The sequence below is a fragment of the Amblyraja radiata genome, chromosome 12, assembly GCF_010909765.2.
Source record: "Amblyraja radiata isolate CabotCenter1 chromosome 12, sAmbRad1.1.pri, whole genome shotgun sequence".
NCBI lineage: Eukaryota > Metazoa > Chordata > Chondrichthyes > Rajiformes > Rajidae > Amblyraja > Amblyraja radiata.
Window position 1 is genome coordinate 41,022,071 of NC_045967.1, and position 15,215 is coordinate 41,037,285.

At 39.4% G+C, this 15,215-nt stretch overlaps 1 protein-coding gene across 1 annotated transcript in view; it reads right to left on the minus strand.

The window, feature by feature from the left end:
• The window catches only part of cenpi (centromere protein I), a 56,903-nt gene that overhangs the window by 19,639 nt on the left and 22,049 nt on the right, over positions 1 to 15,215 (minus strand). Inside the window, exons 11-16 of the mRNA XM_033030610.1 lie at positions 12,393 to 12,513; positions 11,805 to 11,896; positions 10,208 to 10,319; positions 6,977 to 7,041; positions 4,506 to 4,615; positions 1,368 to 1,503 (exon numbers count right to left, since the gene is read on the minus strand). Of these exons, the coding sequence (XP_032886501.1) occupies positions 1,368 to 1,503; positions 4,506 to 4,615; positions 6,977 to 7,041; positions 10,208 to 10,319; positions 11,805 to 11,896; positions 12,393 to 12,513 (636 nt within the window). The remainder of the gene's footprint in view (positions 1 to 1,367; positions 1,504 to 4,505; positions 4,616 to 6,976; positions 7,042 to 10,207; positions 10,320 to 11,804; positions 11,897 to 12,392; positions 12,514 to 15,215) is intronic.

A 15,215-nucleotide genomic window follows, 5' to 3' on the forward strand; every position in this document is an offset into this window, starting at 1 on the left:
ACCACATTATGAAAGCAACCTGCGCAATCGTCTGCACCATCTTCTGGTGGTAGACATGTGCTACAGGACGATCTACGTAATCTACCAATGTAGCCTCTCAATCTCCATGATCCATTTTAAACACAAAAAAATCACTGCATTCAGTGCAGAAATTGGCAATTCAAGACAATCTAAATTAAATATTTAAAAATAAATCAAAGTTCATGTAGGAGGCCACTCAGTCAAATTTGTCAAATACAAACAATCCAATCGAACCAGCACTTGACCCATAGCCCACTCGATCATAGCCCCTAATGTAGAGCTCCAGGATTTCAGGAAACAGGTTTGAGACCCTTATCAACCTTTCTGTGCAGAAATAAAACGTACCCATTTCCCCTCAAATCATTCTCGTATGGCTTTAAATGTTACCCTTGTTATTGACCCTTTAGCAAAGAGAAACATGCCCTTCCAGCATGGCTCCTCAATTTTATGCAATAATTAAGTCAGCTCAGTTTGTTTAAGTTTTGTTAAGTTGTGCAAGTCTTGTTATGCAATAATTAAGTCAGCTCAGTTACAAAATCCACCCCAGCCTATTCAACCTTTCCTCTTAGCTACAATTTTCCACCATTTTTACCATCTCTCCACAGTACATGCACCTTCCTTGTAATATTATGACCCGAACTTTACATCAGATTCAGTGGGTGGCCAAACATACCTTGTCTACCACTCTAGCACAACTATCTTGTTCTTATATTCTATACAGTATATACAATCTCAAATTAATTTTATCTTTTCCTGCCGTTAATCTTACCACTCTTTGAACAAATCTGCTTCCTCTACAATGAAAAATACATTCAAATAATCCAATTTCACTTTGAACTTCCAATTTATCACATTCACACGGCTAGAATCAATCTAAATAATTAATTTTAGTCTTGGAAAATCTTTGGATGAGTTTATGGCACAGATGAAGTGTGAAAATTTGTGCATCAATTTTAAATCGCCTAAATTGTGAAGAAACTTTTCCTCGCTCTGTTTAACTCCAGATAAAAGTCAGGATCTCAGTCAGAGAATAACAGATGCAACAAATCACACAAAATGCTGGAAATACTCAGCCGGTCAGGGTGACACTAGAGAGAGAAATAGTATTAATATTTCAAGTTCATGGCCCATCATCAAGCATTATAATGTTTTAGTTTCTTATAACTGTAGCTCAGATTTAAGAAAAACTGCTAGCAACAGAAAGAGAAAATAAATGGATAAATCAAGATTCTAGTTAATATTAGTTGAACGCTGATAATCACTCAAATGTACTTCATTTATCGATAACCTAATGCTGAAAAAAGATCACCGTGGGCAAAAAAGATCACAATTCAGGTTTTGCTCACCGTCTCATAGAAGTTGAGAATGAAATGGATTAGCAGACTGTTGTAAGCTTCCATCTGTAGTGCCATTGTAAACATTCTTGCACAAAATTCCACAAGTTCAAAAACAGAATTCATGAATCCGGAAAGAGAGGGTTTCCTGGAAGAACAGCCATATTATCCATCTCAGAAGCGTTATATAAATAAATAAATATGTCTCAAAGCCAACCGGTTAAGAGAGAGCTGCAGGAAGATATCTGGAAGCTTCTTCAAACTATATTATTTACCCGTATCTTGACACGGAAACAAGTCTCCCAATTTAAGCTGTAGAAAACAGCAAAAAGATGTTTTATCCCCCAGCAGGGAGCAATAAAATTTAAAGAGAATCACGTTTAGGCCAGAGATATTTGGAAGCCAACTAAAGAAATAGGCAGTGTATATTCTCTCAATCATAGATATGTCATTCTTGGTGAATTGTTTATAGAAATAACCATTGCAGTAAATTTTCCAAAATATGTGGGCTTATACATATTTTTTTACATTTTCAATAATCCGAATCCTGCATACAGATCAAAATACAATAACATTACGCAAGAGAATTAATCATTACACTAAGCTAATTACTAGAGTACTATGGAAGCTCAAAACACACGGCAGTAGTTGGACCATACATTTGATCTGGCTCTACTATAGCAATCAAAAACTAATCCCTCCGTCCTGCTTTTTTGCCACAATCATCTACTTGACATGTCTTTTCTATTTTTAAATTTTTTTTTAAAAGGTTTTGCAATCTCCATTTCATCTGTTAAGATTCATTCCACAAAAGACAAAATACATCAGTTGAAAAATGAATAGACTCCATTTAAAACAATGGGAATAGCTAGTCTGCATTGTGATTATTCTCATTACAATGTACATAAGGTGCCTTGATTAGAGACAACAAAGTTCACAAAAATAAAGAAATCAAAGGCTCCATTCCCAATGTCAGTCAAAAGAATGTACTGCAATTGATCATTGATTAATCAATTAATATGGTTCAAGACAGAATATCTTGAAAATTAAGCATCACGAAAGGTGCTTGAATTCTGGAGTAACTCAACAAGTCAGATGGCATCTCAGGACAACATAGAAAGGTGACGTTTTGGGTCAAGACCCTTAAAATTAAGCATGGTTTCCCTTCAAATGACTTCCATGGCAACACATCCAATACAGTTCTTAAGGGGTTGGACAGGCTAGATGCAGGAAGATTGCTCCCGATGTTGGGGAAGTCCAGGACAAGGGGTCACAGCTTAAGGATAAGGGGGAAATCCTTTAAAACCGAGATGAGAAGAACTTTTTTCACACAGAGAGTGGTGAATCTCTGGAACTCCCTGCCACAGAGGGTAGTCGAGGCCAGTTCATTGGCTATATTTAAGAGGGAGTTAGATGTGGCCCTTGTGGCTAAGGGGATCAGAGGGTATGGAGAGAAGGCAGGTACGGGATACTGAGTTGGATGATCAGCCATGATCATATTGAATGGCGGTGCAGGCTCGAAGGGCCGAATGGCCTACTCCTGCACCTAATTTCTATGTTTCTATGTTGCATAAAACAATCCTTTGCCCCAAATTCGTTAAAATGAAATGTAAATAACAGTCAGAATTAAGCAGCAAATCAGACCTTAAACATTATCGGAGTATTGTGTGCATTTCTGGTCATCCCATTAAAAAAAGATTGGGGGGGGCGGGGGGGGAGTTGGTTTGGAGAGGGTCCAAAGAAGGTTTACCAGGATGTTATCTGGATTAGAGTGTATTAGCTATTAGGAGAGGTTGTGAAATCTTGAATTGCTTTCTCTGGAGCATTGGAGACCGAGGGTCGTTCTGATAAAGCATATACAATTATTTGCCAGGTGGAACTGTCAAATACATAGGGTATATCTTTAAGGAGAGAGGAGGCAAGTTTAAAACAAACACAAGGTGCTGGAGTAACTCAGCAGCTCAGGCAGCATCACTGTAGAAAATAGAGAGGTGACGTTTCAGATCGACATCCTTCTTCAGACATTGTGGGGGGTGGTGGGGAAGAAAAAGAAAACTGGGACAGAGGAGGGGCAGGAGAAACCCTGGCAGGTAATAGGTGGATACAGGTGAGGGGGAGTTTGACAGGCAGATGATTGGACAAAGGCCAGAGAATAAAAGGCAGAAGGTATGAGACAAAGGATTGAAGTGTTGCAAATTATGAAGCTAGAAGGAGACAATAGACAATAGGTGCAGGAGTAGGCCATTCAGCCCTTTGAGCCAGCACCGCCATTCAATGTGATCATGGCTGATCATCCCCAATCAGTACCCAATTCCTGCCTTCTCCCCATATCCCCTGACGACTCCATCTTCAAGAGCCCTATCTAGCTCTCTCTTGAAAGTATCCAGAGAACCGGCCTCCACCCCTCTCTGAGGCAGAGAATTCCACAGACTCACAACTCTGTATGAAAATGAGGAATGTAGGTGGAAGGAGGGGAAGGGGAGAAATAGCTGTGAGCCCAGGTGGGGCATCAGGGAAAGAGAGGGAAGAAGGGGTGGATGTTTTAGTTACCTAGGAAGGAGTTTTTAAAAAAGGGTGGATATGCCTGGAACATGTTGCCAAGGAGGTAGCAGAATCAACAGGCATGTGGACCAGGTTGGAAGGGTATGGAGGGATATAGACCAAGTGCTGGCAGATGCAATCAATTTAAATGATCATAATAAGCATATTCATCATGGGCAGAGGGGCCTTGTCCTGTGGTGCGCTTTTCTATGCACCCAAAGCCTGGGGCTCCCACCACTGATAACCCATAATCAATCCATCAGCATAATCCTAGACTCCCACAATTGCTACCAAACCTCATGAATGGAATTCATGAAATAAAATCCGTTTTAATTTCTAGAAGCGGGCACTGTTGCTGATTTTCTCTTCTCTAATCTAGGAATACCAACACCATCGTTCTGTTTCCCTGCCCAAGATCAACGAACCCTAACTTGGGACTACAAAGGTTTTAGTGACTTTGCTAAATATTGTAAAACTAACAAACCAACAAACAAGTCCTCAACAATGTAAATAAAAATTAAAAAGAAATAAAACTATGCTTGAAGTTGCAAAGTTCAAGTGATGACACTCAATTATTTTATTGTGCATCTTTGTCTTATACATACTTACTGTGGACTCTCTAAATCACTGCGAATCTGTTTATCCATCTCAGTAATGTACACAGAGTGCCAGGTCAGCCAATTTACCAGTAGATTGGTGATGCTCTCAATGACACTACACTGGAGAGAAATACATCAGGTAAAGTAATTAAATAAAGTGCTTTTGATTTATATACATTACATTACTTACAATCATAAACTTAACAGACAAGATGCACAAAGCAAAACAGTTATAAAGTTTAATGAAAGACTAAGTAATATGTGCTATTACTGTTGCTCATGTTAAATATGGAACAAGAGATCAGGAGAATTCCTCCCCATTTATTTGGACCTTTTATCTCTGAAGTGAACATCACCAAAAGATGCCACACATTCAATATTGAACCAAGTGCCCAATTCCCTCTACTTTCTCACCTCATGCCCAAACTCATAATTCTGCAACATGCTGGTGCATTCTAAGTCCAATCTTTCATATTATTCGGTTTAAAACATGTATGGATTTCAGGTTATAATTTGCCACAATGTTTCGTCAGCTCTTATCAAAGCCATATGTTATATCCCACATGACCAAAGGTGGCAAACCTTGCTCGACTGTGTATCAGAAGATTAACTAAATCACAACCTTATTGGTATCTCTTCCAATATGCAACAGGATTGCACTGCAATGTTTACATTACATTCTTATTCAGTTACAAGAGGGTCACTTGCAAGAACTTCTCTTTCTCCACCATTATAACGGGTACTTCCCAAGGAACTTTATTTGTCCCCTCCCATTTCCCATCCCAATTTTGCCTCTAGAGAATATCATCCAAAAACATGTGTTACCAAAAATATCAGATCAACAGCCAAATCTGAAATCAACCATCTTCTCTGACCCTGCCATCATCTGAAATACAGCAGACTATTTCTCCCACAGCTAGAATTAATGGAACAGAAATATTCTGCATCTATCCGTAGGTGCAACCAGAGGCAATGCCTCGAATTCCTGCCACAAACTCTGTTCCAAAACCATTATCATCCATGTCTCTGGGTATTTTGAGACCATGGTAAATCACAATCTTGATATCATATTTGCCCTTCAATGAACTTCCAACATCAAGAGCACCTAATTTCCACTTCGTAATATCCATTCTGTTTCAGCGCATCAAATGAAACTTTCATCCATGCTTGTTTAATTTATTCCAATGAATCCAGAATCCTGGCAATATTCCCAATTTTTTTTTTTTATGCACAAAAATCAGAGCTGCCCATGTCCAACTTACACTGTGATTTCTGCATTTGTTAGCCTATATTCAGTCCTTAATAACTGTCTTAATTTTACATCTCATCCTTATTTTCAAGCATCTCAAATGGTGCATACAGCTCCACCTCTGATCTCCTCCAGCAATATCGCCCGACAGACCTCCAATTCTCCTCTATTTCAGATGCCAAGTTCTGTTTTTGCTATCCTCCTACAACTCAAGTTGAGCAGTCTTGACAGTGCAATGTTTAATGTAATCAGTGTGGGGTTGCTTATGGCTTTGTTGGATGTTATGAAGTAATTGGTGTCATGGAGCCGTGGTTCTGCCAAAATTCATTTCCCCCCCCAGAGATGCTGCCTGACCCGCTGAGTTATTCCAGCATTTTGTGTCGATTTTTGGTGTGAACCAGCATCAGCAGTTCCTTCCAACACATTAATTTATATTTATCCTGGTTGTCTTTTTGCTATTATTGGGGACAGTTTTATTTTTATTTTGAGTTCTTTTCATATTAATATCTGTAAATCTTTGATGTATACTTTTTGCGCTAAAGCTGTCATCATCATTTGTTGGGGTTTCAGCAGTTTGTAAATATCTACGGTTGGTTAATTTCTGTCAGGCCATTTTATACAAAATTAATCAGCATTTGTATTCAATTACTATTTGATTTAACAACAGAGTTGAAAATTGATGTATTTGTAAATCACAAATATTGCTTACAGAAGTATATAAGTGAAGTCCATACAAATTTCTTGTGAATCTAAATTGGAGACGTTCAACATACACAGCCTGTGCTGCATTTCTTGTCTCGGCTTAAAAAGAGCCCATGATATTCCACTATACAAGCACCAATGTACAACGTGTGGCAGAGTGTGCGTATGATTTTAAGAAAGGGATGGAGAAATGGTAGAGTCAATCTGGTCTAAAGTGAATACAAAATGTAAAAGTGAATGTAAGTGAAACTCAATTTGAAATGATCCATTTTTTGGTAGGAATGTATTCCCTTGCTCTGCAATTCCAATTCATTCATTATGGTTTACACAATACCAGTTGAATAACATTTCTCAATTTAACTAGTGCATATCTGCACAACGGTATGCATTGCAATTATAAAATGAACGAATTTTTAACTAAAACAAGCATTGTCACTTGACTATTAAATCTCCCTTTCACTACATTGATTACAATTGTAAACCTTTATAAAATATATTAAAATAATGCAATTATGTAGTAGTTTCCTTACCTTGAAATAAACCGAGGAAGTGAAGAACAGTTTCATTAAAGGGTCAAAATAAAGGGCAATGACATCTGCAAATACACAAAACATTAAGTAATAACTTGAAAACATTTTCCACAAAGACACGTCAGTGTTGAAAAAGTAATGAAAAATTAATCCACTGTAATCAGATTTATGCTCAATTTGTAAAGCACCACTCAAAAAAGCCATTACCAAAGGGTAGGAACAAACCAAAATGTCATAAAACCCCCAAGAAAAAATTTATACTGTGTCCAAGATTCAAATTTACAACATAAGACCTCTGTAAAAACAATTTGAAATTGAATTTTAAGTATTTGTTAGAACCAAGAGATTAAATTACTCCATCATATATCCAGTTGCGACACTGAGGATTGAGACAGGTTCAAATCTCATCGTGTGAAGAATTTAAATTTGGTTAATTAAATAAACATGAAAGAAAGAGCCAACACCAAGTCAATGCCAAATCAATAGATCAGCCATAGAGAACTAGTGTAGACAGCTTCAAGTTCACACGCATCCATATCATCAGCAACCTAACGTGGATCTCTTCACACAGATGTGATCAAGAAAGCGCATCAGCATATTTATGTTCTGAAATGCCAGACAAGACACAGAATGTCTTCTCTTAAACTTTTGTAAATGCACCATAGAAAGTATTCTGATTGTAGGCATCTCACCCTGGTTTGACAACTGCTCTGCAGTTGACCACCTGAATTTGTAGACAGGTTAACATAGCCCAGAGCATCACAAGATCATCACTTCCTTCAATCCAGTCCACATTAATAGTGCATTCAATCAAGATGACTGGAAGTATCATCAAGAATCCCTGCCATCTTGGCCATTCCCTTTTCTTTCTATCACATGGGAAAATATTTTCAGGTTCTTCACTCCAGAAGCCCAAACTTCCAGAATTAAGGGTAGCTTCTTTTCTACTGCAAAGACTTCTGAACCAATCGACCTTTTCCACACCCCTTTCCCAGAGATGTTGCTACATATTCTTAACTCTACCTCAATTGGTTATCCCATTTTAGTACATTTTTGGCACTACTTCAGATTCCACTACCTTTGCACCATTCTGCTATTTTGGATTTGTTGAAATTATTGTTGCATTCATTGGTATCATATTTACTGTTTACTCTCTGTGAGCTTCATGCAAACAAGGAATCTCATGGTACCTTTGCATATATGACACTAAATTAATCTCAATCTGATTGACTGTTGTAAAGCGCAGTCCTGATCCATGCATCTTGGAGGGACCATGCAATGAGCTAATGTTTGCCCAGGCTTGCCAAACAACAATTTTAGTTGATTAGTACATGTGTCAGGGGTTATGGGGAGAAGGGAAGGAGAATGGGGTTGAGGGAAAGATAGATCAGCCATGATTGAATGGCAGAGTAGACTTGAAGGTCCAAATAGCCTAATTCTGCTCCTATCACTTATGGTCGGTGGGGGTGCTGCAATGGCGGCAGACCAGTCAGCAACGCGTAGTTTTTTCAACTTTTTTTATTTTTTTAGTATGTTTTAAAGTATGTTTTTAATGTTTCTTTGTGTGTTTTGTGTGGGGGGGTAGTGTGGGAGGGGTGAGGGGGAAACCGTTTCGGCCACCTCCTCCATGGAGAGGCGACTTTTTCCAGGTCGCCTCCCCGTGGCCTAACAGCAAGGATTGGCGCGGCCTTTCCCGGAGACGCGCCCGGGGCTTCAGCGGTGGGCGCAGCGTGGACTCTCGGCGTGGAGCGAGCGAGCCCTCGCTGGGGCTCGCTGGAGGGGAGCGCTCCGTTTCGCTGGCCCGGGGCAGCCGGAAGCCGTGGTCTGCAGAGCTCCAGCTGGCGCGGCGTCTACAGCCCGGGATCCCTCGTGGGGGACCCGGGGGAAGAAGAAGCCATCACTGCCGGCCCGCGGCCAACTTCTACTGCGGGCGCGGTGGCGACTTACCATCACCCCTGGAGGGGGGCTTCGACCGCCGGCCCTGCGGTCTGCGGTGCTTCTGGCTGCGGCGGGAACTCTAAACTTTAAATCTTCGACCGCCGGCCTGCGGCCTACACCAACTTAAAGCCGCGGTCTCCGGTGGGGAAGAGCCGACTCTGGACTTACCTGGACTTGTACCTTGTCCTTTTACCATCTGGACGCCCGCAGCAACAGCTGCGGAGGGTTGAGGTCCCGACCACGGGGGAAAATGGAGGAGGATTGGCCAAGTTGTGTGCCTTCCACCACAGTGATGAATGCTGTGGTGGATGTTTATGTTAAATTTTTATTGTGTTTTTGTGTGTGTTCTTTATAATTGTACCGCTGCTGACATATTCATTTCACTTGCACTTATGTGCAATGTGACAAATAAACCGTATTGTATTGTATTGAACTGTTCTCAGAGGCAGCCTCCTCACATGCAGCCATTAGCTATTAATTACAGATATTTCAGCAGAGGGATGGGGTTCTCGCCAGATTCCCAGTGCAGAAGCACTGTTGGTAATACTTGTACTCTCTTTTTCTGACTCCAGTAGTGCTTTAGCTTCTGATAGCATACCCCACATTCTAAATGACAGAAAATTCAACAAAATACTGTATTTTGACTTCCAAAGCAATTCAGCTTAATAGTTGCAAGGACACCAAGTAAAGTTATACGGCCCTCCTCCTTTTTTCCGTTCCCTCAGCCTTAGCTGACCTTGCACCGACCTGTCGTATCCCATGCCTTCCTCATGCTATACAATTCACACCTCTTCATTTATCTAGCTACACAATTCGCAACTCTAATCCTCCTTTCTCCACCTTGTTCCTCCTTTCTCGCACCTTGTGCGTGTCCATCTCTGGCCTCTTTCCAACCATCTACCAGCCTATCAACACCTGCCCACCTAGGATCTGTTATGCTTTGCCCTGTCCCTCAAAGCTTTTGGTTACTCCAATATTTTGAGTCTTTCTAAGACAAAAGCTTTAAGTACATTAGATAGCCAAAGGTAAGCAGCAGGAACATAAACAAATTACATAAAGCCCAGGTTTGCCATGCGGCTTTGCAGTTTATAATTTACACTCATGTCTAGGACGAATTTTCATACGTACGATAAACTGGGAGAGACAGCTAAACCACAAGAAAAGCTTGCCACCTGTGGCTGGGTAGAATAATAACATTTGAAAATTTAACAGCGACGAATTTAAAGTGATATCATCAGGGTGAAACAAATGCATGCTAATGATTACAATATCAAAAGTATGACAGCTACCTACCAGAACTCGGTGGAATCCAGGTGAGCAAGGCAAGGATTTGTGTGCTACACCAAGAACTATCCCAAAGAGATAAGCTCTTGATCAAAAACTCCTCACAGCAGGAGAAACCTTCCTGAAAAACAATGTTTAAAGCAGTAAAATCAACTGCATAATTTTGATGTCCCTCAATATTTTCAGAAAAATTTGAATCTAACCAGAAAAAATGGTAATCCTCCCTTTTTGCTATTATATACCATTTTATTACCATCATTATATTACATCAAGTATCAAGTGGAAGTCCATTCACTGGTGCCATAGCTCTAATCCAATTTAAGAACATTTACATTGTGGCATCTGTTGTCTAATTATGGTTAAATAGTTCATGTGTTGGAAATCTATTTCACTGGTACCGCTGCAATTCATAAAAATAAACAAAAAACAAATTGATGTTTAACTTGTCCAATTACGCAGCAGCAAAGTGGAACATTTTGACCAGAAAAGTGTCCTGTTTTTTTATATAGGTCATGACATCGTGAATACAAGAACTGCTTGTGAACTTATAGGTCTGAACTTATCAGTCTGAAGAAGGGTCTCAACCCGAAACATCGCCCATTCCTTCTCTCCAGAGATGCTGCCTGCCCTGCTGAGTTACTCCAGCATTTTGTGTCTACTTGCTTGTGAACATTCTCTTTAACTGTGCCAGATCAATTTGGCAAAAAGTTGAATACTCTCAACCCCAGATGTTGTAGAACTCATATAGATGTTTTGAATTCTAACTACCTTAAAGTTCAGTCCCTCAGTGGGAAATTCATATGAAAATTCAGCTAGATAAGAGTCGTACAGCATGGAAACAGGCCTTCAATCTAATTTGCCCATGCCAACCAAGATACCCATCTGACAGTAGCCTCATCTGCCTGCATTTTGCCTATATCCCTCTTAACCTTTCCTAACCATGTATGTACCTGTCCAAATGTCTTAATATTTTTAATGGAGAGAAATAAGGCGATTATGGTTGATGAGCAAACAACCTTCATTAGTCTTGGGCATCTGCTGAAACGGAATGTTAAAGTATAGATATTCCTACATTTAAGAACATTCTACTCACAGAATTTCATTATCACAATTGAATTTTCTGGGTAATGTTTTCGATTTACAGTTTTTTTGCTATACTGAGGATTGCCTGATGTTTGCAATTAAGGTAATTTTTGAATCCCAAGAAATCTTCATTGACTTAACTGGTAAAGGAGTGGGATAAATTGGGGAAAGAGCACAAAATATGGGGTTTGGGGAAGATATTTCTCCTAATTGTATCAGGTCTAAACTTTTAAACTCTGGAATGCAAGCAGAGTTTTTACAATGAAACCAGCGGGGCATTGTTTCTAAATATTAAATTACACTTAATAGAATCTTTCCCTGAATATAGCGCCATCAGAAATAGAGATATGCTTGTATATGAAATAGCTATCAGTTACCCATAATGAGTTCAAAGCTTTTGTACATTCGGGTAAGTAACAAGTCAAACAATGACAGAAAAGTTCCAAATTATCTTTCTAACTTTGCATTCAGTTTAGAAAAACAAATTCTTATTTTTCTTAAAAAGCACTTTCAATGCACTTACTAGTAGAAATTCCTGAGTTCTTATGATGATATTTAAAAACTCCTTGAATTCCTCTTCTTTTTGCAGGTTGTCCCCTTTGCAATCTGTAAACTCTAATCAAAAATAGGAAATGCTAAACAAAATGTGCTTCAACATAACACACAAATAAATCTGACAATATGTTTATAAATAACAAGAATTAAAACTCCAAATATTCACCAGGAAATCAAAATGTTGTCAAATGTGCAGCTGACAAATTTAGCATGGAGTTGATAGGACTGGAGACAGTAAAACTAATAAATATATATATTTTTTGAAATAAATCTCAAAAGTATCAAAATATTTTGACATTGAGGTTAAGAGTTGTATTTTGGTCTGAACTCGCAGAAATTCAGTACATTGATCATGGAGATAGATATGCACTTCTTGTTCTCACACAAGTGTGCTTATTTTATTTTGTTTCACTGTTTTTTAAGACATTCTGGCAAAAGATTTCAAAACAAAACCTTGCAATACTGGTGGCCTTATGGTAATACATAACTTTTAGACAAAGCAATATGTTTTAATTTTTAGCTGAAAAATACAATAAACAATCCGCCATTGCCTCACCCTCCTGAAGAGTTTGAGCGAGCCAGAAATCCAGACGGAGAAATGCTGAATCATCTTTTACCCAATTAATATAATGAAGTAACAAGGGAGACCTCAGCACTGAACCCATCTGTGCAGGAAACTGAATGAAAAAGAGAAAAAAAAAAGTACAGCTAACATAGATAGATAAAGCATCCTCAGAACATGCAAGCCACAAACAGCTCCCAAAAATCAAAGACAGGCTACCTTATTCATTAAATGTTTAAAAAGTTACTCCCGATGGGTTTGAAGGCAGAATATGGCTCAATATTTCAGTTAAATATGTCTGATTCTTGGTGTGTGGTGAAAATTTAGCTGAATTGAACAAAAAAGGAAATGGAGTAGCATCAAACCAAGGAGAAAAGAATAATCAGAATCTACACCTTACTCAGTAGAAGAGAGTACAATATTGAGTAGAATGAGTAAAAGCAAAGTAAGAAAATGATACCAGGAAGACTGGCCAGGCTTAAAGTAAACAATACATCAGATGGGATGTTTACAAAGTTCTAGGGGGAGCGAGCAGAGGATATAGAAGGACTCGCCATAATCTTCAAGGTTTCAAGGTCAGTTTATTGTCACATGTTCCAGTTAATGTACAGTGAAATTTGTGTTACCATTCAGCCATATTAAGTGAAAAGCAATAAGACACACAACCACATAAAAGTTAACATAAACATCCACCAAAGTGGATTCCACATTCCTGACTGTGATGGAAGGCAATAAAGTTCAATCTTCTTCCTCTTTGTTCTCCTGCGGTCGGTGCAGTCAAACCATCCGCAGTCGGGGCGATCATAGCCCCCGTAGCCGCGAGCAAAGCCCTCGTCGGGGTGATTGAAACTCTCTCCGCGGCTTGGAGCTCCCGAATCTGCCTCTTCTTACCAGAGACTGCTGGTTTCATGATGTTAAAATCCACAGGCCTCGATCCCCGGCAAAGGGATCGCAAGCTCCGCGATGTTAAAGTCCGGTAGACTCCCATGGTTTGGAGCGCCGGGTCGATCTCCAGGAAAGGCCACCAACTTCATGATGTTAGGTCGCAGTGGGGACGGAGATATGATGCAGAAAAAAAATTGCATCTCCGTCGAGGTAAGAGATTGAAAAAAGTTCCCCCCCCCCCCATATAACAAACCAAGGAACACCAAAACATACTTTTAACACATACTAAAAATAACAAAAATGAAGAAAGTACAGACAGACTGTTGGTGAGGCAGCCACTACTGGTGGCGCCACCTGGTGAATTACAACTTCTAACCCTGTGTTCGGGGAGGTGCCAGAGCACTGGAAAATGGCAGGAAAAACACCTTTGCTCAAAAATGGTTCAGGAGCATGTCAAGCAGCTACACACCAGCCAATTCAACCTTTAGTACGATATAACTGAGAGAAAGGGGGTAAAAATAATGCGGGAAATTGTTAATTGGCGCTCGATCTGATAAAGAGAGCAGGCAGAGATTTAACACAAATCACGTTCACTAAGGTGATTACATTTTTTGATGCAGTGATGGGAAGAAACACAAAATGATATACCCATTTATTTTCAGAAGTTGTTCAATAAGTCTATGAAAAATGTGTTTACAAAATGGAGGCCATGTAATTCAAGGGTGACCAGCAGCATTGTCAGGAAATGTGTTATGTAGCACAAAGTAGAGAATGGCAGCATTAGGTTGTATTACAGAATGTAAGATTATGTCAATTCCCAGGAACATTGCTGGGCCCTGCTTTTATGTACTATACAAAATTATTCATTTGGGTGCTCAGGGTAACATATCCAAATTTTTGTTCAAGACAAAATATGAAAGGATAGTAAATGGTAAGCAAGATGATTAAGACACAGGTACACAGAATGGACAAATAAATGGCAGATTAAATTTAATTTAGCAAAGTGATGAACCTTCCCAGAAAGAATGAAGAGAAATAATAGACCCTAAAAGGGTGAGTTCTAGAGAACATATTAAAAAAGAAATAACATGTGCAAACATCTCTGAAAGTAGTATTGAAAGAAACAGCAGAGGGAATGGTTAATAAAGCACATGAGATCCAGCAAAAGAGAATTGGATAGACACTTGAAAACAGAATAGTTTGCAGAGCAATGGGGAAAAGGAGCAGGAATTGGGACTATTGAGGCATTGTTCTACTTAGAACCAACACAGAATCAATGGGTTGAACAGACTTCAATTATGCCATAAAGATTACAGGAGGAAATAGAATTGGTCACACTAGTTGTGCACCGTGCACAATGTGCACAATTTAAAAAGCAGATTGAGAATTAAATAATCTTACTCTGTTAATGTGACCCACTCTTCACAGGATCACAGAGTTTAAATCTATTTACGGGTTAGTATACAAAAATAAGGTCATAAGTCTTATGGTCATACGTGATAGGAATAGAATTAGGCCATTCAGCCCATCGTCCACTCCGCCATTGAATCATGGCTGATCTCTCTCCCTCCTAACCCCATTCTTCTGCCTCTCCCCACAACCTGACACCTGTACCAATCAAGAATCTATCTATCTCTGCCTTAAAAATATCCACTGACCTGGCCTCCACAGCCTTCTGTGGCAAATAATTCCATAGATTCACCACCTTCTGACTAAAGAAATTTCCCTGCATCTCCTTCCTAAAAGAACGCCCTTTAATTCAGAAGCTATGATCTCTAGTACTAGACTCTCCCACTAGTGGAAATATCCTCTCCACATCCACTCTATCCAAGTCTTTCACTATTCTGTATGTTTCAATGAGAACCCCCCCCCCCATTCTTCTAAACTCCAGCGAGTACAGGCCCAGTACTGAGAAATGCTCATCGTAGGTTA